General features: G+C 40.7%; 1 protein-coding gene across 1 annotated transcript in view; it reads left to right on the forward strand.

Moving 5' to 3' along the window:
• ppp1r16a (protein phosphatase 1, regulatory subunit 16A) overlaps positions 1–26,008 on the forward strand; it is a 155,083-nt gene that overhangs the window by 46,326 nt on the left and 82,749 nt on the right. Inside the window, exon 2 of the mRNA XM_028804285.2 lies at positions 11,324–12,617. Within this exon, the coding sequence (XP_028660118.1) occupies positions 12,374–12,617 (244 nt within the window). The 5' untranslated portion in view covers positions 11,324–12,373. The remainder of the gene's footprint in view (positions 1–11,323; positions 12,618–26,008) is intronic.

Raw genomic sequence — 26,008 nt, forward strand, 5'->3', positions numbered from 1 at the left:
CCACCGCAGATTCTGCTAAACCTCTGCACAGAAATTCATTCACATCTTTTGAGCTTTAATTAAATCGGATTGTAGTCTCTGCCTCTGATTCACTTTCATGCAAAAATCTCCACAGTGCCTCTGACTCATCATCGAAACTGGCCAACTGCCTCTAGTTCTGATAAAGTTTTGTAAAGAATTCATCAGGTACTACCTGTCTCTGAGGGACTTTGCTGGCCATTTCATATTTTATGGTAAACCTGGATAGAAACCCTATTGAAATTCACTTTCATTAGTGAAACTTTACAAACCTTTACAAAGGATGAATCCATTCAACATTAGATTAGGTTACTGCAAAAATTTATAAAACTACCATTTCCCAACAGGCTGCAGTAGCATTGCAGGTGGGCTGAGGTTGACCATGGATGAACTGACCCCAGCCCCCAAACCCCCTCCCTGACACCCACCATGCTGCAACAATCGCACTTGATCACAGGTGGATCGCGGCAAATCCTGGACAACCTCTTCAACCCACTCCCACAGTGACGATCGTCCTTGATTCACTAAGTAAGGAAAGCATTGACGGTTATGCTTGATTCATCCAATGATCTGGTGTTGTGGTGATCATGTGGGACCTCCCCCACTCCCCCCAAAGCGCAAGGTGGTTAGCGGTAAATTCATGGAGAGGGCATGGTGGATCACGAATGCACTTCACTGGTATGTGGAAACACTGACATAAAGCTAATGAATACATTATTTGTAAAGATGTAAAGCAGCATAATGTTTGTTAATGACTTATTAATGGAAGTTTTATGTGGCCAATAAGTTATCATTTAATGGCAATTACAACTATTAGAATGTACATGAACTAATAATCACTTAAGCATTATATAATGTTTGACCCATGTGACTAAAATAGCATTTGTGAGGAGCAGAGTATGAAGCTTAGTATTGGACTGATTTGAAGCTCCGAACTGGAGCAGTGTTTGTTAAGTGCGTGTCCAGATGTGTAAGTGTGCCCAGTGATCCAGGACTGTCGATGCGAGCCGTGCTTTTCTCAAACGTAAGGTGGATTCAAGTGAACTTGTTGCTGTAGGGATAGCCTTTGCCTGCCCACCAGCCTAACCACAAACTGAAAATGAATGTTAAGTCCTGGTTACTTGACATCTTTGTGTATCTTGAGCAGTTTTTTTTCCCTTCAAATCAGACCAAACAGCACATACGCATTGCAGTGTGTTTTGCATAATTGGGGGGAAAAAGGATTCTGCAAAAAATACCCAGAGGAATTGCTTAATGAAAAACAATGAATTATTTACGAAGGAGTCATATTTTTATTATAAATATTTTACCCTTCTTATGAAAATTTTGCAATGTATAATTTATTGGTTTGCAACTACAAGGCATCTTTACCAGTTTTTCACAGATGGACATGTGGGCGGACATGCTGCAGTGTGTGAAGCAGTCCAGCTTCCCTGTCACAGTGTGTGTTGGGCTGCTGTCATGGATCAGGACAGGAAAGTAAGTGTAGATTCGGACGTCATTAAAAATTAAAGAAAGAAGTTACCAGGAGTGGTCAACATTGCTGCCCTTATGGATCTAAATTGGTTGTAATAAATCATTGTATGGGTTTTCTCCAAATATTTCTTTCTTCCTCCCATATTCCTAAGTGTTGGGTTCATTGGATATTTCAAATTGCATGTGTGAGTGATCACTCTGATGGACTGATGCTTCATCCAGTGTTGCTTCCTTAGTTGTATCCAGTGCTGCTGGGATTGACTCCATGACCCTGAACTAGATTAAGTGATTTTGAGAATGGTATGTAGATATATCCTGCAGGGGAAAATTTAACTTTACAGAACCACACAAAACTTCATGTTTGGATAACAGAGAACTGCTGCTGTCAATAAGAGGCTTGTGGGTGGCAGTAAGATGAGGTCAGACCTGCTGAGATTGTACCACAGGTTTACCTTTAAAGTCATTAATGTTTGAATAAGCAGGTCCAGCTTGTAGCGTCCATGAATAAGAATATGCCTAATAGACACTTGATTCCACATTGGAAGTCACCAGCATTCAAAATGATTCATCATTAACATATTAGTACAGAGGGAATCATTTCTGTTGCCAAGTCAGCCGGGATGATGCAACATATCTCTTAGGGCAGTGACGTGGATGAATTCAATCCCCATTTCAATGTCTTGATCACACATTTTAGTATTAATGGTGCTGTGCTCCCGTTTTCATCATTGTACAAAGATTCACAAAAATCTCCAGTCCTCGTCCTGCTTTTTCTGCACAATTTGAAAAACACCCTACTGCATTAAAACAGTGCCTGAAATAAGAGGCGTAACCCGGGTCTCTACAGTACCCAAAATATCACGGTACCTGAACTCACCGTTTCTTACTGTGAGATGTCACTGTTCGTACAATTCATATGAAAGCAATTGAACATTTTTCATTATATGAAGTCAGGTCAGATCTGAATCCTTTTCACCTTACTTTTATTCTCTCTCTGAGTCTTCTCTTCTTCCTTCCCCCAGATGAGCTTATAACTATTATTGTCACTCTGGATATTCGACCTTTCGCCCCTTTTCATTTTAAGACCAGCAGCTCTCCTGATAGGGCGTAATGAGGCTCTTTCGGCAGCAGTGATCTCAGTGCTCTAGGTGAAAAGGGAATATTTAATACATCCCATTTTACATTCCTCTCAGGCTTTTATATTCTCAGATGTTATAGTCTTAGGGAACCATCAGATCTTTGACACTCACCCATGTGACATTTCTGAAATTTGTGGCATGTCTGAGAGGCAGTTGAGGCGGGTTGGTCTGTGGGTCTGCATTGACAACAGCATCTCTTCAGTTTAATTTAAAAATTCATCCAAAAATGTATGGTAACAAACTCGAGGCCATATCTTAACATTACTAATTAATAACATTAATTAATTACATTAATAACATTAATAATTCCAAATAAAATAGAGAAACAGAGCTTCTGTAAAGGCTGTAGTATGGTTTGGTGCCGGAAAATGAACTTTGGGAGTATTAATAGTAAAAGTAGCATTGTCACCTGTATAGTGAAATTCTGTATTTCTGGGCAAAATGTTGCCACTCTCCAGCACCATGATAAACAAGAAAGTACTGAAATAAGAACTCCACTTTATTTAATTGAAAAGGCAAGTTAGCTTAAGGCCTCATGACATTAGACAACTTTTCAAGTCAAACAAAACTTCCCATAACTTTCTGGAGGCTGTTCACAGAGGATTTAATTTCATAACTGCATCACTGTCATCTGCATCTGCGAAACTGGACTGTGTCATGAGTGTTTATTATTTTGTGCTTGATGTTTTGTTGGATTTTCTTTGTATCAGTAATATTAATCATTTTTGTTGTTTATTACCAGAAATTTACTCCTAAATTTATTATAAGTTACAGTTCACTAAAGAACTGCTGAACTACATACTTTGTCTGGGGGACGGCAAGCACCTTTGCCTTGTCAGTCAGCCTCTCAGACATGATTTGCTTGCGCAGTGATCGTTCTGTCTCGCATTTCTTGCAACGTTTTGCTACATTCAGTGTAATAAACTTAGAATGTACAATAGTCATGGACCCTAAACATATTTGTGGATTTTTGTATTTGTAGGGCTTCTATACCCCTAACCCTTGTGAACTGCAACAGATACAGTACAAACATACTGTATGTGTTGTGATCTGTGTCCCTTATTTCTATTTATTTCCGTTTTCCAGATCACTGATTTCAACAGGTGATATCTTTATATAGGTTTTTAGAGTCCTTAAATCCATTTATGATAATAGTTTTTTAATTTTAAAGTCATTTTCTGTGTGTTTATTATTTTTTCTGTCTTTTTTTGACAACATATTGATGTTTCTGCATGCTTCTATTTTGGGCTGTGGTGGCCACAGCATTGCTATATAGCATCCCTCAGAGGTGTGTGGTGCTGGTATCATTGCTGTGATGACCTAAAAAGTCAGTACAGTGTGCATGGTCACCCGAGTTTTCAAATAATTCTAAGGAAATCTTTGCATGGTAGGCGTTATTACATTGGTATCAGATGCTCTAGACCTCTCTTTCTGGCTTCAACTTATATTTTTGGTTTAGTGTTCTTGTTGTGTCAAAAGATAGTCCAGATCCTTGTAACGAGTTTCTCATCTTGTTTTTCTGATGTTTCATCTCCTGCCTGGTCATCTCTATTACTGAAAGTTTGTCTTTTCTTACTGCACACCTACAAAATGAAAACTTGGGTGTTTATAAGTGCATTTAGAGCTTTTGTGGTTTGTTGAATCCATTTATGTTCTTTATATTTATAGTTTTGAACTCATTTTGCTAAAGTTGTAAATGTTTTGCATCTTTTCCATTGCCATTTGGTTTTTCATGGGAGTTGTAATTTTGTAGTTTTTTTCAATACTGTTGCTAGTATGTTTGCCTCCAGAGGTTGCCGCCTATGCGGTCGTCAGGTAAACAGTATAAAGATCAGCATCACTCATTTCCAGATTATCCAATTTTGTTGATAAAAACAAACGCGTTCCTTTGTACTTTCCTTCAATTGTGTCCTTAAAATAGCAATAACTTCTCAGCTTTGGTTTCCTGACCATGGTTCTTGTTTGATGTTTGACTTTTGATGAAAGATAAGACTGATTTAGGATTTAGATTGGCATAATGACTTTGTGTCTTTTCCTGGGGCCTCATGTATAACGCCGTGCGAAGAATTCGCACTATAACATGACGTACAAACAAAAGCAGAAATGTGCTTACACACAAAAATATCCAGATGCATAAATCTGTGCGAACGCCAACTTCCACGTTCTTCCACTACATAAATCCCGGTCAGCGTGAAAAGTAACGCTTGTGCACGCGCCTGCTGTCCCGCCCCGTCTCCTCCCAGAATTACGCCTCTTTGAATATGCAAATCAACATAAATAGCCGTTAAGCTCAGCGTTCTGTGAAAAGGCAATGGCAAAAGCATGGGGGGAAATAGAAGAATTTCAGTGAATACCAAGTGGAGGCAAGGAAAAACATACTATTTTTTGGTTTAAACAGTGGTATAAACAACAAGAGGAAGTTAATCAAATGACATAGAGTGTCGGAGAAACTCGGAAGCTCAAGTTCACAAAGTCGCACAGAGCCCAAAATAAAAGAGAAGTTGTCAGATATCAAAGTTGCTGTGGAAAGGCGAGTTGTAGCCCACTGTCTGAGTGTCATATGAAAGCTTATTAGGGTGCAGAGAAAAAAAAAAATAGGGACACAGTGGGGGAAAAAAGCATGAAATGTCAACTTTAATCTCTAAATTTCCACTTTAATCACGTAGTTTATTTTGTCATTAAAGTAGAACATCATAAACTTCATCTTAAAATCGTTTAATTTACTAGTTTCTCAAATCCCATTGTAACTAAAGAAGCACGTTAAATGCTTTGTTTTGTATTTGATCTTCTATGTGCTCTATGTGTGTGAATCACTACGTGCTTCCGCGCTTTCTCTTCCTCCGACAGGACACAAAATCCATTACATTTGTGATATTACAGCTCTCTGAATAATTAAAATACTGAGATGTATACTTGGCATCATTTTCATGATGATAGGAGTTAAAGCATGTTATTAAACATGAGAACACAGGTGGCGCAGTGATTGTTCATGCCTCACACAAGATGCTTGCTGTGCCATGCACGACCTTCAATGAAATAATTTGTTGCAGCAGTACTGCCTCTTTCAAACGTACTAACCTCCAATTCCTGTCCTACTTTTGTTTCTCCAAATACCCAATCGCCACACAACCAGCTCTGTAATAGACGTTAAGCCATCTGTAAGCTTAGAACGCCGATTCTTCACAACTTTTAAGGAACATTGAAATATCTTAGTAGTATGTGTTTAATTATTCTATCCATCTATCCTTCCAGTGTCACGACAGCACCAGCAAGAATACAGTGTGAGGCAGGAACAATCCATGAACGGAGCGCCAGCTCCTTGCTAGCGCAGCGACACAGTATCCTCACATGTTTATTTATTAACAATATAGATTATTTTAATTAAGTTAAAGTTTTATCTGTATAATATAATAAACATATTTTGCTGCATTTCATCTTAAAAATGATATTGTCATCATATGTAAATACGTGCTTTATAAAGTGGCTCAGGTTGTGCAATATTATAACTATCGCAAGTTTACAGTCAGATAATTGTACTTATAATTACAAACAGTTCTACAAGGAGCACTTGATGGACTGATTGAGTGCATTTATAGTTCTTGGGATAAAACTGTTTGTGAACCGCGAGAAAAGGCTCTGTAGCGTTTGCCTTATGAGAGCAGTTCAATAGACAGCATGGCTGAGGCAGCATGTGCTTGATGCTGTGTACCGATAATTCTCTTTCTGATCAGCTGCTGTACAGCTGTGATTCCCCACTCAGATACAGTGATATAAATACTCCGAGTGGTGCAGTGAGAGTAATATGGAAAAAGATGATCCGCTGTGGCAACCCCTAATGGGAGCAGCTGAAAGAAGAAGAAGAAGGTGCAGTGAGATTAACGACGCTAAAGCAGGTATTTTATTTAGAATAGTTTGACCATTCTGTGGACCATTATATTGTTATAGGTTAATTACAATCAGATGCATTAAACTAATAAACAATATGTGGTTAATTTCAGTGTATTTATAAAGCCATGTCAGGGATGTGGATCTAAAAAAGAAAGGGAAACCACTTTGGAACAGTAGCACTGCTTTGATGCTAGGTGCCGCCAGTCTGCAAAACAGAGTGGAGAACTTGCGTACGCCAGGATATGAGCTACCATGGAAATGTGCATGGCTTTACGCCAAGTTTAGGTTTTATACATCGCAATTTGAACGTGGAAACATTCGTATGCAACATTTTTGTGCGTATGCACCATTTATAGATGAGGCCCCTGGTTACTTCATAAAAATTTGTTTGCTTTACAATCAGGCATAACACTGTGTGCTTATGTTGCATTGAGTCATTTGCGTTATGTTATGTTGCATTGCACTGTCATTTTATGTTGAATTACATTATGTTTTGTTGGACTTTATTGCAAATCCCATTTAATTAGTTGTCATATCTAACCACTGACATGTAGTGCACCTTCTACCTTTACACAACAAGAAGAGTGAGTCACATTGATGAAGAATTTGACATTTCCTTCATCTATTCATTTTCAAACCCATTTAATTTATCGAAGGTGTCACGGAGTGCCAGGGTCCTGGCATCACAGGAGAGAAGAAAGAAAAAACAGCAGCTATTTTCTGTACCTGCTTATCCAGTTTAATGGATGCTTTTCATCAGCATTTGGCATAAGACCGGAATCTTCACTGCCTACACCTTTGCAGTGATCAACCAATCAGTAGGTCAATAAAGTCAGCCATTATTTTAGAGAGTGCCTTTCTATAGTGACCATCATCCTAAGATGCTTACTAGGGCACACTTAATGTACACTCCCACCTTCATACAAGGTCAGTTCAGAGCTGCCAGTTTACTCAACATAAACTTCTTTGGAATGTGGGAAAGAAAACAGGAGCAGCAAGAGGAAAACCCAAAGAGACGCAGAGAGCACATTCACCGTGAATGGACTGAGATTCAAACGCAGGTCTCTGGAGCTGTAAGGCACATGCTGGTGAACAATACAGTGGTGCAGTGGTTAACAGTGCAGTCTGACAATTACAGGATGGCTCAGTGACTGTCTTTGTGTAGGTGGCATGTGCTCCTCATGTGTTTGAGGGTTTGTCTGTGGGTCCTCTGTTTCATCCCATATTACAAATTTGGGACAGAAAAATTAGGTACCTGGAGAAACCCCCTCCACAGGCACACACACAAAGAGAAGGTGCAAACTCCACTCTGACATTGACAAGGCCAGGATTCAGACTTTGATCCCTGGAACTGTGAGAACTTGAAATGGAATTACTTAAAAAAAAAAAAAAAAAATGTTGTGAACTTTTAGGACCTGAGCAGATAACTCTGTGCCATAACACACCCTGCCACATGATGATATGGGAGACGTCAGCACCTAGGCCAAAGCCCAGTGATTGTGATTAATCACTCCCCTCTAGATGCTGCTGTAGCATTCCAGAGAGCCGAGAGGCACCTGCATGGCACAAAGTGATTGATTGATAGCCGTTTATGGCTGTGTACAATATTCATATTTCAACTAATTGCAGCTGTGTGTCCAGGTGAAGGCTGCCATAATTTGTGTTTCTCTGACTGCAAAGACAAGGTCATTGGTTTGGGCTTCTCTGTTTTATGTATTTAACCGATAAAACACAAGAGTTAGACCAAGCACTGGGAGCTTTTCAGTTTGTTGCGACTGTACTGAGGAGTGTAGCCTTTAATGAGAGGCACAACCTGCTGTTAAATATTGCCACTCAAATTCATATACCCTGCCTTCAGACCCCTTTTATCATCTTTTGTTATGTAGCAGCCTTGTCCTAAAATCATTTAAATTCATCTTTTCCCTCCACTCCACCAGAATAACAAAGTGAAAACAGGCTTCTAGAATTTTTTGCAAATTTATTAAAAAATTTCAATATTTTAATGATAATGACTCCTTCCACAGGAATTATAGCCTTGAATCTTCTTTGTTTGTCATAACAAGCACACCTGAATTTGGAGATTTTGTACCATTCTCTGTAGACCATCTCTCAATATCTGTCATGTTGGATGGAGATTGTCACTGAAATGCTGTTTTCAGGTCTCTCCAGAGCTGTTTGATTGGGTTCAAGTCTGGGCTCTTTCTGGACCACTTAAGAACATTGTCCTTAAGTCACTGCTGAGTTGTTATTGCTTTATGCATAGGGTCATTTTCCTCTTGGAAAGCGAACATTCAGCCCAATCTGATGTCCAGAGCGCACTGCAGCAGAGTTTCATTACCTATATCTTTGTCCTTTGCTCTGTTCAGCTTTCTCTTGACCCTGACTAGTCTCCCTGTCCTTAAGAGCATGATGCTGCCATCTCCATGCTTCACCATTAGAATGGTATTTCAGTGGTGATGTAGACATGTTCTTTAAAACTGAGACCAAATCATTTAACCTTGGCTTTCTCTGATTGGAGAATCTTGTTTCTCACAGTCCGAGGAGTCCTTTAGTTGCCTTTTTTTGCAAACTTCAAGCGGGCTTCCATGGGTCTTTTCCTGAGGAGAGGTTTCTGTCTGTCCGCTCAGCCATAAAGCTCAGATTGATGGAATGTTGCATTGATAGTTGTCCTTTTGGAAGTTTTTCCCAGCTCACCTAGAGTGACCATCGGGTTCTTGGTTACTTTTCTTCTCCCAACTTCTCAGTTTGGCTAAATGGCCGGTTTGTAGGAAGAGTCGTTGTTGTTCCAAACTTCTTCCATTTAAGACTTATGGAGGTCACTGTTCTTTAAGAACACTTCAATGCTGCAGAAAACACTTTTAGACTTCACTAGATCTACGCTTTGATCCAGCCCTATTTCTAAGCTCTCTAGGCAATTCCTTCAACCGCACTATAAACAAAGGTGCATTTTACAGTCACAGTCTATCGTGGTGTTTTAGTTTGGGAAAATGGTTCAAAGGTTTTAACAGAAAATAAGCAGGCAAGAATCAGAGAGGAAAGGTCCAATACTTCAATTGTTTACTTGTTCAAATATAATATCAGTTACATACAATATAATAGCAATATACATGCAGATATAGGAATTGTACTATTGACTTACAGTAATATATATAAAGATATATGATTTATACTATTGACTTACATTAATACAGATATATGAATTATACTATACTTACAGTAATATCAAAAGACCCAGAGCCATCATCCTAGACCAGTAGACTGAGGGAGCCCGCGTGTCAGTCTCGTCAGGGGATCAACTCGTGAGCCTGGTCCAATACCGGGCGGTGTGCACGTTCCCCACGGTTGAGCTTCCGAAGAAACTGAGGGCGGAACCTTCCCTTATATACTAATTGAGTGTCCTTACCCAAAATGGCTTACGTGTAAGCAGTGTATACAGAAGTGATCAGTTTCAGCACACACCCTTCCACGGGACGCAGTATTGTTTTTCTTCTACTTGGCCCTCACTGAGATGGTGCCTAGTATCAGAAGACACACAATAACAAGCGTTGCTTGCAATGAAGCCCCTCGAAGTGAAAAACAAGTACATAGCCTTGACTGTATTCCCATAACATTCTGAAACTCTTTATGAGAAGCAAGTTTTTGCACATTCTTTCGCTATCATCCCAAACATTCCAATCTTTGTAGCTGGTTTTGCACTGAAGCGACCAACCCCCCCTCTTACTCCTTTATTTCATCCCTTCTCCTGTTACAGAGAAAACCTTTTTTTATTACACGTGGTCCTGTTGAACGTATATGTCCATTCATGGTCTACCCTGACCATATCAAGTCTGCATGTCCATTTCAATCACAGTCCACCCTGGTCATGTTGAGCCATCATGTCCAGTTCAATCACCATACAAATTAAGGAACAGCCAGGTCATTTATTAAAAACTATTTTTAGTTCACCCAACCTCCATTTCACAAAGATATTTTCTTTAAGTACCAAAATTGGACATTATTACTTGAGCACAAAGGATTCCAACATTATAAATTTAATCACCATCCATCTTTGTCCAATTGAGTTTCCTCAATTCTCAAAGTTTCCAGTTCTGTCACCGTCCACCATTGTCCTGTTCAGCTGGCATGTCCAGTTCAGTCACCACCTACCCTGGTCTGATTGAAATGGTGTAACCAGTTGAGTCATAGCCTACCCTGACCGAATTGTTACTTTAACAGTCTTGTGTTCTTGCTTATTCTCGCCGCTGTTGATTTATTGTTCTCATGTCCAGTAAGCTTCATTCACCACCCCCCTGTCCTGCCTGCATGGCTGCCATTCCTCCCTTGAACAGAATGCCTATAGGTGCTTTCCCACCACAGAGACTTTTTAGAAACTCGGGAACATTTGTAGCATTCCTACTGCAGGAACTTGGGCTATTTGTAGTTCATTTTATTTGTTCTAGATCCTACGTCCAGGAACTATTGTGGGTGGGGCTCCAGCAATGAATTTTTCTGATTTGTTGAGCACCATCACTGGCTCCATCTTAAAGTGTGAAGATGGAGCTCCGTACTTCACACCACATTACTCTTCATAGTCACCACCCTGGTGCTCCGCACCATGCGCCCTATCTGTTCGATAAGCATTTTGGGGGTTGAATATCCTTATGAACTCTGGAATGCAACACACCAAAGTGGAAAGGAACCGTAAGTGGCCCAGGCCTGCATCCTACAGGAAATAATTTGGCTCCCATGGTGGGAAAGATACTTTTGTTGCTTGCTAGCAGTCACCTCATTTTAATGTCATGGCTTTTGTTTTTTGTTTTCAGGTTGGTGACCAGATTTCCAGTTGAGCTCAGGTTTGGATGGGCTTTGCCAGCTGGTGCTACAAGACCCCGGGAAAGCCCATTATCACTGAAATAAAAGCATCCTGAGGGGCGCTCTACCAAGATGGACATCAGCTTTCTCCTTCCATAGCACGGCATTTCCAAACAGCTTGTTATAGCAGCAACTAGCTGTGAATTGAAACAAACCCAGCTATTTTTTTTTTAACGGAGGCTTTTTTTCCTTCAAATTGCTTGATTTGGCTCACGTACAAAGTTTCCACATCCCTCCCAGCTGTCAGTGTCCTCCAGAGTGTGGAGTAATCAAACAGATAGTACTCAAGCCAAGGAGTCAGGAGGATATGGCTGCCACAGACCGGAACCTTCCCAATGGCTCGTGGCTTGATGCAGATAGCTGCCAATATGCATCCTGAAACAATTAGAGCGCCATTGAACGGAGACTCCACTTCAGGAAACGTCAGACTTTTTAAATACGTCCCTTGAGGGAGTGAAGAATGTCATGTATTTTTGCAGTCGGAGCATTGTAAGTTGAATATTTCAAATTTTAATTTATAACGAGATTCAGTTGAAGAAGATATTTTAAGCACATTTCCATCTCTGGAATTTAATTAAGCTGGGAATTTCTACTAAAATAATCCGGATTGTATGTAATGCTTTAAAGAAGTGTGATGACCTGATTGTACTTGATTTAAATTATGCAGCCCCCAGCATAACTTCAGTATTGTTTTGACTATTAATGGACATTCTCAAGATTCAGGATGTTGCCAGTCGGTGGCTGTGCATGAGGTGGAGGTGACCTTCATCCAAGCCTCAATTCCATGGACATATCCTTTACTGAAAAGAATACCTCTCCTGTGTTTCTTACCAATGCCCTCGCCACCAGTGGAATTACACCTGTCCTCCAAACGCAATGTCTCTCGCATGAACTGATGTACTTTCACCCCACACTTGAGCTCTACAAGATGGTTGTTACGGAGTGACTCACTCGTTTTGGTAGAAAAGCCTGAAACAAACATTGTGAGAGCTGAAAGTGCTATGGCGGAGCATGCTGACCTGTTGGCAGAGATGCAGGCTGTTAGCCGCATGACCACAGCCGAGAGACTTAAACATGCCCAGAAACGTAGAACACAGCAGCTTAAAGTATGGGCTCAGATGGAAAAGGAAGCCTCTCAGAAGGACAAGGAAAAACGCAAAAGCAAGCTGAAAAAGAGCCAGCGGGTTGTTTTCCCTGACAGTATCACCTTGCTGGAGGCTGCCACCAGAAATGATGTGGAAGAAGGTAAGCTGCTAGTTTTCTAAATTTAATTAATGTTTTATGTGTTCCTACAGTTGCTGCATTTGTTTTGATTTAGGGTGATTGCTAAACTAAACTACCTTATGAAGGGAAATTCTATGGGAGACAGGGAGAGGATGACTCTTGGTTGAGAAGGGGTCAGACCCTGATAGGATCTGTGTGGTGCCCTGATGTCCACAGACATCTGCACCAACTCCTGTCGGGACATCTAGTAGTCATGACTGAGAAGTGCCAGTGGAGCAATGAGATACATAGACAGACACAGTAGTGGAAAACTCAGGAAGCGGTCATTTATTAAAACAAGTGCAGCCTTTTCAACATAATGTTTGAATGCACTTCTTTATATACGTAAATGCATTCAGTGCTCTGTCAGGTGGGATCACGCACATTATCTTAAAAACAAGAGAATCAAAAACATTTTTAAAAATCACAATCCCTAGCTCTTCATGCTTGCTAACAACAGGTCCGGCTCCTCCAGTGATTGCCACTCCTTCTACACAGTCCCACAGGAATCGATAAGCAGCACCCAATCATCCCTGTTCATTGTCTGTTTGTTCAGTGGGTCTTCCACTAGTCTGCCACAGCAAACAAAACATCCCCTATCCCTTGATTCCACAATGCCTTCCTATTCGCTCTCACTCAGGCAATAAATACTCTACAAGACGCTTAACGAATCTGCACCATGATAAGGACTAATGTACATGTTTCTCACTGGCACACCATTGCTTCAGTCACCCTCACAGCCACACTTGTGTCCTTACGTGTAACTGCCAGCAATCTACTGCCACCTCCATGACGTGCTCAACAAACACAAGTCAGAACGCCCCCCTCTCCATCCATTATACTGCATCAGTCTTCTGAACTTCAGATAATTGATCACAAAAGTATTGATCCCCTTCAAGTCAGTTTTTAGTAGACGCACTTTTGGCAGCCATGACAGCCTTGAGTCATGTTTTTTCTATGTCATTCTTTATAGCTTTGGCTTTATGCTTGGTGTCGTTGTCTTGCTGCAAAACAAATCTTCTCCCAAGGTACAGGTTTCATGCAAACCGCATCTGACTTTTCTCCAGGTTTTCCCCACATTTTGCTGCTTGTTACCCTCACAAGCCTTTCAGGATCTGCTGTACAGAAGCATCCCCATAGTTTCATGTTGCGACCACCATGATTCATAGCATGGAGGATGTGTTTTTGATGGTGTGCAGTATTCAGAAATGGTGTTTAGTGTGATTGGCAAGAAGCTACATTTTGGTCTCATCAGACCACAGAACCTGCTTCCAGCTGACATCAGAGTCTCATGTGTCTTCTAGCAAACCAAGATGTCATGTGTGTTTTTTCTCTTGCCACTCTCCTAAAAATCTGCAACTGGTGTAGGAACAGTTATTGTTTGCACAGTCTTTCCAATATCAGGAACTCTAGCTTGTAATTCATTCAGCATTCTCCGAGGTCTCATGGTGGTCTCGCTCACTAGTGCTCTTCTTGCACAGTCGCTCAGTTTTGGTGGAAGGCCAATTCTAAGCAGATTTACAGCTGTGCAATACTCTTTACACTTCCTAATGAATGATTTAACTGGACTCCAAGGGATATTCAGTGACTTGAGCCTTCACCCCTTGACATGTACTTTTCAATTCCCTTTTTATGGAGTTGCTTGGAGTGTTCTTTTGTCTTCCTTGTGTAGGTTGGGTCACCACACTGACTCACAACAAGTTGGACAGTCCAGACATGGGTGCATTTATACTACCATCAATTTAAACCCCAGAACTACAGATAGGTGATCTCCAGTCTGTGACTTCTAAAACCAACTGGCTACACCAATGATGATTTAGATGTGTCATATTAATGGGTGTTGGGGGGGGGGGGGGGGGCGGCACAGTGGCGCAGTGGGTAGCAAAGCTTCCTCGCAGTTAGGAGACCCGGGTTCACTTCCTGGGTCCTCCCTGCGTGGAGTTTGCATGTTCTCCCCGTGTCTGCGTGGGTTTCCTCCCACAGTCCAAGACATGCAGGTTAGGTGCATTGGCGATTCTAAATTGTCCCTAGTGCATTCTTGGTGTGTGTGTGTGGGCGTGCCCTGTGTTGGGCTGGTGACCTGCCCGGGGTTTGTTTCGTGCCCTGTGTTGGCTGGGATTGGCTCCAGCAGACCCCCGTGACCCTGTAGTTAGGACATAGCGGGTTGGATAATTAGTGGATGGATATTAATGGGAATGGGTGGCACGGTGGTGCAGTGGTGGTGCTGCTGCCTCACGGTGTGGAGACTAAGGTCTGTGTCCCGGAATCTCCGTGTGTGGAATTTGCATGTTCTTCCTGTGTCTGCATGGTTTTCCTTTTAGTACTCTGGTTTCCTCCCGTCGTCCAAAGACCTACAAGTTTGGTGAATTCTATAAATTTTCTAAATTGGCCCTGATGTGTATCTGGTTTTTGGGTGTGTGTGTGTGTGTGTGTGTGTGTGTGTGTGTGTGTGTGTGTTGGCCTTATGATGGACTGGCACCCTGTCCAGGGTTTGTTCCTGCCTTACACCCTATGCTAGCTGGCATAGGCTTCAGAAGACCCCCGCGACCCTATTCAGGACTAAGTGGGTTAGAAAATAACATTAACGGGTGTGAATTCTCAAGAGATCAATTATTTTATATTTTATATTTGTTATTAATGCGGACCAAATTGCAAAAATCTGTTTTCATTTTGAAATCAAAGTGTATTTTTCTGTTGATCAATGTCAAATGTCCTCTGTGATTCAGTGTTGTATAACAATAAAATGTGAACATTTCCAAAGGGGTGAATACTTCTAACTCTTTCAGGGCGGCTGTTGACTTTTGTCAAAATTCTGGGAAGAAGACGGTAATCGGGTGTTAACAGTGACAAAACTCACCTTTCCGCTTTAGTTTGACTCTCTTTGCTAGAAGGAAAGTTAACTTTGCTGATTTGACCTTTTGAGTAGTGAAGAGCAAACAACCTCTAAAATGGCATCAACATCCAGTGAGAGATCAATGCGAATGCACAAAACAAAATACCAAGTGGATGATGTTTCATGTTTTATTGTTGAATCGGGCTTGTCAGACTCTGATTTTGATGCAAGTGATCTGAAGATGAAGATCAAAAATGAGGTACTGGCATCAGCTAAATGGTCCCCGGCTGATCGTGGTCCTGAACACGTTTGTGTAGCTGATGCGCTTATGGCAAATTTCGCCCGGGAGGACCGTCACTTACAGTGACAAGAGGTGTAAAATAGATTTCGTCACATTGCAACTGCCACCAACTTCCACCCAGCCCACAAAGACAGCCAAGTAGTCGGCCCACTGCATTTTCCTGCTGGCCATTGAGCTGCCCCTGAGCAGCTGCCAGAAACCACAAATAGTTGGCAACAGCAGCCAATTGGCATATTTATCCCATTAAAAAAAACACTCTTTGCGACTGTTTATTTAAACTTGAGCATCAACAATTTGATTTCATATAGCTCCTTTCCATTTTGGGCTTCATCCCAAAATGATTTTATTTGTAGTAGTACTGTACGTCTCAGAATTCAAGCATTGTCAATGAAAGGACTCAATAGTGATCATCAAGGATGAGAATGGGAAGGACTGAATAGGGAAACCTGTGATTTCCTATAGTGTCCTTCCCACTAATGTTAAAGGTTGCCACATTACCTTCGCCCCTACCTTTACTGTATAAATAAATATCATTTCTTCATTGTGAATATCATTGAAATTAAACATTTATTATAGGTTTATTTGGGTTAATATATGACAAGTACAGAATACATTGAAATTATTACATTTCATTCTATTAATTATAGTGTCATTTCTTCTGTATTTTTTTATAAATGGATCGATAAAATAACATTTATTTATATAAGCACATTTGCATACAAACAATGTAGCTCAAAGTGCTTTACAAGACAACAAAAAAGGAAAAGTTATATGAAATGAAAAACAAATAAGATTAGGCAATAATATTAAAGAATAAGTAGCAGATTAAGAGAAAGATAAGGTCAGATGGCCAGGAGGGCAGAAAAAAAAAAAAAATCGGGAGTGGTCTCCCCTCGTATACTCAAATATGGGGATGGATATTTGAGGAGTAAACCGCAAGACAATAATTATATTTTTATATTATGTACATTAAAGACCCATCAACAACAAATCAAGCCAAATTAATATATTGAAAAATTATTATAAAAGTAAAGATGAATAAATCTGCCTGTGCAGCTACATGAATAAAAAATTTGTCATGATAATTTTATTTTGGCGAACAATCACCACTTTCAGTAAGCGGAAGTGGGTCAAAAGTTGGAAAAGACTTTAGTAATGTGTGTAATGTAATACTTGTACACAAAATTTCATTTACATAAAGCAAAAATGTTCTCAAATACATATGTATTGCCATTTGAACATCAAGCAGAAAATTACGATTATCTCGAAAATGGTGGCTTTTCAAAAAAATGCAAAGCGACAAAAAATGCTTAAAATTCAGTGCTTTACCATAATATGATGTGAAATTACCAAATTTTTAATATTTTTTGGGGAAACGTTTCATATAAAGTGCCACTTCCGGTTAGTGGAAATAGCTCAATAGGTGATGTTAATCTACATCTTGTACCTAATACTTGTATGCAAAATTTGGTTGACCTAAGTGAAAGTGTACTCAAGTTATCATGTTTACATACACACACACACACACACACACACACACACGCACACAAACACACGCACACACACACAGACTTTTCTTCTTCTTTCAACTGCTCCCGTTAGGGGTCGCCACATCGGATCATCATCTTCCATATCTTTCTGTCCTCCACATCTTGCTCTGTTACACCCATCACCTGCATGGCCTCTCTCACCACATCCATAAACCTTCTCTTAGGCCTTCCTCTTTTCCTCTTCCCTGGCAGCTCCATCCTTAGCATCCTTCTCCCAATATACCCAGCATTTGTATCAGTATGCTGATGCTGGAGAATGTGAATTTCCCCTTGGGATTAATAAAGTCTATCTATCTATCTATCTATCTATCTATCTATCTATCTATCTATCTATCTATCTATCTATCTATCTATCTATCTATCTATCTATCTATCTATCTATCTATCTATCTATCTATCTATCTATCTATCTATCTATCTATCTATCTATCTATCTATCTATCTATCTATCTATCTATCTATCTATCTATCTATCTATCTATCTATCTATCTATCTATCTATCTATCTATCTATCAATCAGATTTTTGACTCAATGTAACAATTTCCTTTGTAATGATCCAACACTAATAAATGGGTGTACTTTCATGAGAGACATTCTTAATCTGAAATTGGTTTTCTGGGAACATATTTAATACTCTGATGAGGACCACTATGAAGCAGTCTGTTGAGGGAGAACAATGAATGTTTTATCTTCACAAATTCTGTGACTTGGTGAAAAAGCTACCATAAAGAGGGTGGGATGGTTCTGATGAGAGCCCATCTGAAAATACTTGGATGAAGGAATTGTTAATAGGTTAGACTTTAGCTACAGGATTTGAATTTGAATATGAGGACTGTTAGGTAGTGTTTGCTTTCTGAAGTTGGCTTTGCTATTAATATGAGATTTATTGCAAAGAGCTCTGGCACACTTGTAGAATTACTTACTTGTACAGAGAGAATGTTCAGCAGACGTTTGTGGGAAGGCTGCCACTGCAGGAGCTCGGCTTTTTGGCACAGCTGTATACTTCCTTAATAAACCAAAAATGCTAATATTCAGTGAGGGCCTGTCTGGGCTTGTATGTCTCTCCGAAGTTATTTTCTCATTTTCTGGAAACCTCCGGTGATACACTGACTGTTAGTGGAAATGAAAAAAGGCTAAGACTAGCACATCCCAAATCAGATGGGCCTGTTTTGTGTTCAGTTCAGATAGTGCAGTACCCCACGTAACATATTTTGACCATTTTCAAGAATTTCAGGGTTTGTGTAACACTATTTTTTTGTTTTTTTGATTTAATTTTGCCATTCTTTCCCATTTTCATTGCAAGGTTTAAATGGTTTTATTCAGAGATAATGTGATTGCAATCTGAGAGCTTCATTTCCTCCTTTTAAATTAAGGGTTTCCAGTCCAAACATAGGAGTGCTTGCTTTACGGTAAAATTACATATTTCAACTGTAGCAGAAAATGAAGGACAAGAGTTGTAATTAGGTATGGGCTCGGGAGAACTTGCTCGCTATATGAGAAGGAAACAATGTACAGGCTGAAATAGATTTCATTTTTCACACTGGATAAGATAATAGTTTTTTATTCTCAGTAAGTACTTCTCTTTCCGCCCACATCTAAAGACATTCTTGTTAGGTTAATTGTGAACTTGTATTAATGAGTGAGAAAGTGTGTGTGTGCGTGTGTGTGTGTGTGTGTGTGTGTGTGTGTGTGCGCGCACGCACTTGTAATGTTCAGGTTCCTTTCTTGCACCCAATACTGCCTCTTCCTGTGGTGTTATAAATGGAACAAGTAAGCCCACGATTCTCTAGAGAATCGTAAATCCAAGAATGGCAATCAGTTTCTGTTCCGTCCGATATATGAATGACATATCATGGAGGGTGGGTGCGTCTGGGGAAATGTCATTTAATTAAATAAGCATATCTGTACTAAAGCGGTTTCGTTTTATGGAGATGTGATTCCGTTGCCTTTGCTGACACCGACTGCTGGCAGTGGAGCACAGCAAGTTTAGTTTACAGGTTGTGGTGTTCGTGTGCCAGCCACCGAGTCTGGGAAGACGCTGGGTTTGAGTCTGTGACCGTTATGCGATCTATATTACTGGCACAGTGGATTAGAGCAAGTGTAGTGTACAGGTTGTGTTGTTTGGGCGCCACCTACTGATTCTGTGAAGCCGCTGCGTTTGACTTTGGGGCATACGCCACGGCGCAGTACGTATGCGCCTCGAATGGAAGCCGCTGAGTGATGAAATATCATGGAGGGTGGGTGCGTCCTGGGACAGTTCATTTCAACGCGCTTCTGTTATTGTTTTTTTTCATGCAGTCTCGTTTTTGTTTTTTTATCGCTGTGTTGTCGTATATGCGGTGGTGTGGGAGGTTGCGTCCGGGCGGCTGTACAACCTGGCGTGCACGCTTTACCTCAAGATTAGTTCACAGGTCGTAGGCATGGTAAAGTTTCCATTTAATTCAATAACCCTATTTGAACTAAAGCGGTTTCTTTGTGTGGGCACCTTCATTCATTGTTTTTATCCATACGGGCTCGTTTACAGGTCGTAGCCATACGAGCTCGTGTTTGTATTACTAATCGTTGAGCTCCCTCCATTTGGATACGTGCCTCCTTTGCCTGTGCTGTGTCAAAAGCGCATTGTGGGCGCGCTCGTTCATTGTGTTTATCCATACGGACTCGTTTTGTATTTCTGTTAGTTGAGCTCTTTCATTGTGGAGCCGTGATGTCTTTGCTTCTGGTGTGTGTGAAGCGCGTTGTGGGAGCCTCCTGGCACAGTGGAGTAGAGCAAGTGTAGTTTACAGGTTGTGTTGTTTGGGCGCCACTTACTGACTCTGGGAAGCCGCTGCGTTTGACTCTGGGGCGCCGCGCCGCAGTGCACAGGTGCGTCCGCCGTGCATAAATTAACTGTCGTTTAGTAATATAGATAAGTTCAATTCGAGAAAAGGATGGACGAACATTCACATAACCACTCACTGGGCAAATTATTAGGAACACAGTCTATACTAACAGTTGCACTCAAAACAGCCTCAGTTCTTCATGGCATGGAGATGTGGAAAATATTCCTTTGGGACTCGAGTCTGACATGATTGCATTACACAGTTTCTGCATATTTGTACATTCATGCTGCAAATCTTCTGTTCTACCACATCCCAAAGGTGTTTGATCAGTTTCAGATTTGGTGAGTGGGAAGGCCACTGAAGAAAACTCAACTCATTTCCATGTTCATGAAGCCAGTTTGAGATTACATACCGTATACTTTGTGACATGGTTATCATGCTGCAAGTTGTGGCCATGAAATGATGCACATGCTCAGCAACAATACACAAATAGGCTGCAGTATTTAAACAATGATTGATTGGTATTAACGTGCCCAAAGTGTGCCAAGAAATACACCACGACCATCCAGGAATGTTGACACAAGGCAGGTTAGATTCTTCATGCTGTTGGAGCCAACTTCTGATCTCACCATCTGTGTGGCTCAACAGAATTTGAGATTCATCAGACCAAGCTACATTTTCCCAGTCTTAAACTGTTCAGTTTTGGTGAGCCTGTGCCCACTGCAGCTTTAGCTTTCTGTTCTAGGCTGACAGGAGTGGAACCCGAAGTGGTCTTCTGCTGATGTAGCTCATTCACCTCAAGGTCTGACATGTTGTACATTCTGAGGTGCTTTTTTGCTCTCCACAGTTGTACAGAGTGGTTATCTTTCTCGAGTCTTTCTGTCAGCTTGAACCACTCTTGCCATTCTCCTCTGACCCCTTTCAACAACACGGTGTTTGTGTTTGTTGAACTTCCCCTCGCTGAATGTTTTTTTTGTTTTTGCACCATTCTGAGTAAACTGTAGAGATTGTTGTGTTTATAAATCCCAGGAGATCAGTAGTTGCAGAAATACGCAAACCAGCTCGTCTGAGACCAACAATCATTCCACTGTCTAAATCAATGAGATCACTTTTTTTTCCCCCATTCTGGAGTTTGATGTGAACATTAAATGAAGCTCCTGACCTGGATCTGCATGATTTTATGCATTGCATTGCTGAAATGTGATTGGTTGATCAGATAATTGCTTGGATAAACAAGTGTTCCTAATAATTTGCCCAGTAAATGTGTACACTTTGGCCACCACGGAGCACACCAGCCTCCCAAACCCAACACAAATATACGCCAGGCACAAGTCCAGAACACACAAAGGCTTTATTCAGTGGGATATGCTTCCCAAACTGCTTCTCACTAATGCAGAGTACAAATGCAGCAGTCAGCACAGATAATAAAGGACACAGCTCTTTTCTTCTCTTATTTCTCCTTCTGCCTTCACTCCTCCAGCAAGCTTCATCCTCCTCCTCCCAACTCTGGCTCCCCAAATGAAGACAGGTGGATCCTTTTATGCTGCACCTGGGGCCACTTCAGGTGCCCCATCAGCATTATCTGAAAGTACTTCCAGGTATGGTGGAAGCCCAAAGTAGTCCACTGTAGCTTCCTCTGGCGGCCCTCACAGAACCCAACAGGGCAGTGTCAAATTCCAACTTCCATAGAGCCCTGTATGAATCCGAGGCACTGCTGCAACCCAGGGGGCTGCCATCTAGTGCTCCAGGGGAGGCAGTGCCCTGTGCATATCTATTCCCCTGATCCTTCCTTTAAGAAGATGTCCCAGTCAGTTAAGGGCCCTTGCCTTCCATCACAACACATAAATAGACACTCAATGTATTAGTTCAGCCTCTCTAATACCAGATAGGATCTAAATTTTCCATTAGAACAGCCTGAATTCTTCATGATGTTCTAGGAGTGAGAACAGACCTGGAGATGAATAGAATGTGAAGAGTCGAAGTTAAAAATGGAAAAGCAAGGGCCAAAAGTACGAAGGGGAGAAATTGAAAAGGGCAACCAGAAACTAGGAGGAAAACAGTTGTAAGTCAAAAACTAAATTGATCAAAAAACAGGAAACCTAAACTTACACTAGGGCCTACTAGGCAAGAGGTTAACTAGCACTACTACAAACAAGAGACTTTTGTAATCACCAAGGGACAACCTGAAAGTATGAACACTGGCATATCTATGTATGATATTACATAAATAATGAACATCAGCACTGTAAAAAAAAAATCAGGGTAGGAATAAATACTGAAAAAAAAATTAACCTAAAAATGCACACATAACAGTACATGTACTGCTCGTGATTTAATTCCATAAGGTGCTCAAAACATTCTTAGGAACTTTGTTCCATGTTAACTTGATAGCATCGCACAGTTTCTGCTCTTTTTCTGGACACATATTAGTACTGAGAACCTCTCATTCCCAAAAATGCCATATTGGATTGAGATTTGGAAAATGTGCAGGTCATTGGCATAAACTGAAGTCACTGTCATGTTCGTGCAGCCAACTTGAAGTGATGGACGTTTTGTGCCTTGGAGCCTTATCTGTTTGAAATGGCTCTTAGCTCTACAACAATGCTAAGAAACGTTGTGATATTTAAGTGCCTTGAGCATGGTGAAGGCGCTATATAAAATGTATTATTATTAGTAGTATTTTTATTAAAGGACATTCACAGCATTACACCACCACTAGCCTGCACTATTGACACAAAGAAGAGCAGATCCATGGATTCTATTTTTCCACCAAATTCTGATATCGCCATCCACCTGTGGCAGTGGGAATTGAGATTTGTCAGGCCAGGCAACATTTTTTCAGATTTCAGTCTTCCAGTTTGGATGTCCCAAGAGTGGTGGGATAGCAGTGCTAAACACTGCAAAATCACACTACCATCAGATATTTCAAAAGAGCACTATCTTCACTGTTAACATCATCTTTAAACGTTTAAAATAAATAGAACTAAATAGCTTTCATATGCCTGCAATTAAGAGCACAAGCATGTAAAGTGCTGTTCTCAGGATCACCGAGTCAGTAAGAGGTGGGGTTTTAGTTTTAAGCTTCCATTTAGATGCTGTTTGATTCTTTTAGAAAGCTCTCCATCCCTTCCCACATTCATCTTGACTTACCCTGACAATGTTAAGTACAAAGCAAAAATTTGAAGTTTTGGGCCATGAAGAATTATATATATATATATGCTAGCCGTCTCCAGCAGCTCCACCCACGTAGTAGTGAAACAGGACATTGAGGGGGGCCCTGCCTGGCCGCTCTCTCGGATTAGCACGAACTATGATTCTTAGCGCAATGAGAGAAGTCGCAAAATCAACCAGAATGTTCAAGCAAATCGTAAAAAAAAACCTGATCTAAATACGTTAAGTAGTTCTCTCGTTTGCTAGCTAAGCGGAGGTAAGGAATGGCCCGAGGCTGGCACGTGAGTGAGGAGGTCCTCTGCCCATTGCACGTCTCTCGGATTTGCGCAAATAAATCGGTACCAGAAGTGAACTATGATACATAGTGCAATGAACAAAGTCGCAGAATCAACTGGAATGTTTAAGCATATATTCTTCTTCTTTCGGCTGCTCCCGTTAGGGGTTGCCACAGTGGATCATCTTCTTCCATATCTTTCTGTCCTCTCCATCTTGTTCTGTCACACCCATCACCTGCATGTCCTCTCTCACCACATCCATAAACCTTCTCTTAGGTCTTCCTCTTTTCCTCCTGCATGGCAGCTCTATCCTTAGCATTCTTCTCCCAATATACCCAGCATCTCTCCTCTGCACATGTCCAAACCAACGCAATCTCATCTCTCTGACTTTGTCTCCCAACCGTCCAACTTGAGCTGACCCTCTAATGTCCTCATTTCTAAACCTGTCCATCCTCGTCACACCTAATGCAAATCTTAGAAGCTTTCTGGTTAGTGCCACCGTCTCCAACCCATATCATAAGCACTTCCGTTTTGTCCTTTATTGAATGGCTGCCGTTGTATTGCTGTTGGTAAATGTGCCCCCATTAACACCTCATCACTGCAGTATATAAAATGGTGGTGCACTATTTCTGGTATCCAAGATTTTGGATTGTGTGGATAGCTTTCTTCATGGCGTATAGCTACTCTAATGTCATCTTAGGAAATGGGACTTTGCCATCTTTTTGATTAGAGTTTGGTTTATGTATTGATACTTCTGATTGACTCAGACTCTCACTTGCTTCTGATGAGATTCTGTTTTTACTTTAATTTTTTATGAATTCATTTAGCATTTATTTAATGTTGTGTCTATGTGTGGAGTTTTCTTATGTGGAGAATCCATATATAAGGTTTATTCTTGTTGAATTATGAGGTGAGATGTATTGCGATGTACTTCATTTGTCACCAAATATATATACTTAAATCTATCTATCTATCTATCTATCTATCTATCTATCTATCTATCTATCTATCTATCTATCTATCTATCTATCTATCTATCTATCTATCTGTCTGTCTGTCTGTCTGTCTGTCTGTCTGTCTGTCTGTCTGTCTGTCTGTCTGTCTGTCTGTCTGTCTGTCTGTCTGTGTGTGTGTGTGTGTTTGAGCATCACAACCGAACAGCTGGAGTGATTTTCGTGAGACTTGGTACACATGTTTCTCATTGGTCAATTTAAAATACTGTAGGGTGAAGTCAACCCTAACCCACCCCCTTCTGGGTAGGGAGGGGGGTGATCTTGCGGTCTTGTATGCATGTTATCATCCGGTTAACACTCGGAACGACTACCAGAGGGCGAACTGGAGGTGACTGCCAGCATTCTTTACGTTTGAGCACCATCATGCCCCTGTTGCTTTTGAAATTAAATAGAGTTGGCCGGTTCCGAATGTGTACTGGATGATAACATACATACAAGACTGCAAGACAAGCACATTAGTGAGTCTTCATTGTTTATTAACTTATTTTTAAAGTTGTGTTTTCTTTAAATTATATTTTTCTCAAACATTAAAAAAAAAAAAAACACTTTATTTTCCTCCTGGGCAACGCTGGGTACTTCAGCTAGTATTATAATAAATAAAACAGCAACTCCCCCCCCCCACCAAAACACATGTAAGAACTTCTGGATTGAATACTGAAGACTGCTGCTATCAATAACAGGCTTGTAGGTGGCAGTAAGATGGTGGGACATATCCAGATGTACTACAGGTTTACATTTAAAGGCATCAACATTTGAATTCAGCAGGTCAGCTTGAACAAGTCACTTGACCCCCCTGTGCTCCATCTGGAAACAAAAGAAATGTAACCAATTGTGTCTGAAATGTTGTCAGGTCACTTCAAATAAGTAATTGTAAGTAGGTGAAGACGTAAGGTTCGCATCCAATCTCCTTTTAAAATGTCTGAAACTCACAACATAGATTGCCTCATTCTATTTATCCAGGACACAGAACTAGAACATACAGCAGATTTTCACAATCTGCAGTCTTTTTACGGTAGAATTATTTTATTATCCTGCTGCTTCATACATAGTATGGAAGCTTATTGCCACCATTCCAAAAATAAATTACATTATTTCACAAAAGTACTGTCATATTTTGCAGTAATTATTGAATTAGTTCACAAACGTATTGGTTTATTTCGCAAAGATGTTGCCTGCTTCTGCTGGTATCGTCGTTCCCGTGCAGAGTTAGGTCGTCTAATGACAGCTGTTGACGGAGAGATTAAGCATACGTGGGGCTTGCAATAAATTTCTTCCACCCATCTTTTTTCAGAACCCATTTTTCTGCTGTGGCTGATTATAGTTCATTATAATGCAAATACAATAAATATCTGTTGGCCTTTTGTAAAGTGCACCATTACAGATCCATTGATAGCTGCTAGCGTTCAGAA

Source organism: Erpetoichthys calabaricus, chromosome 6 (genome assembly GCF_900747795.2).
Source record: "Erpetoichthys calabaricus chromosome 6, fErpCal1.3, whole genome shotgun sequence".
Taxonomy (NCBI): domain Eukaryota; kingdom Metazoa; phylum Chordata; class Cladistia; order Polypteriformes; family Polypteridae; genus Erpetoichthys; species Erpetoichthys calabaricus.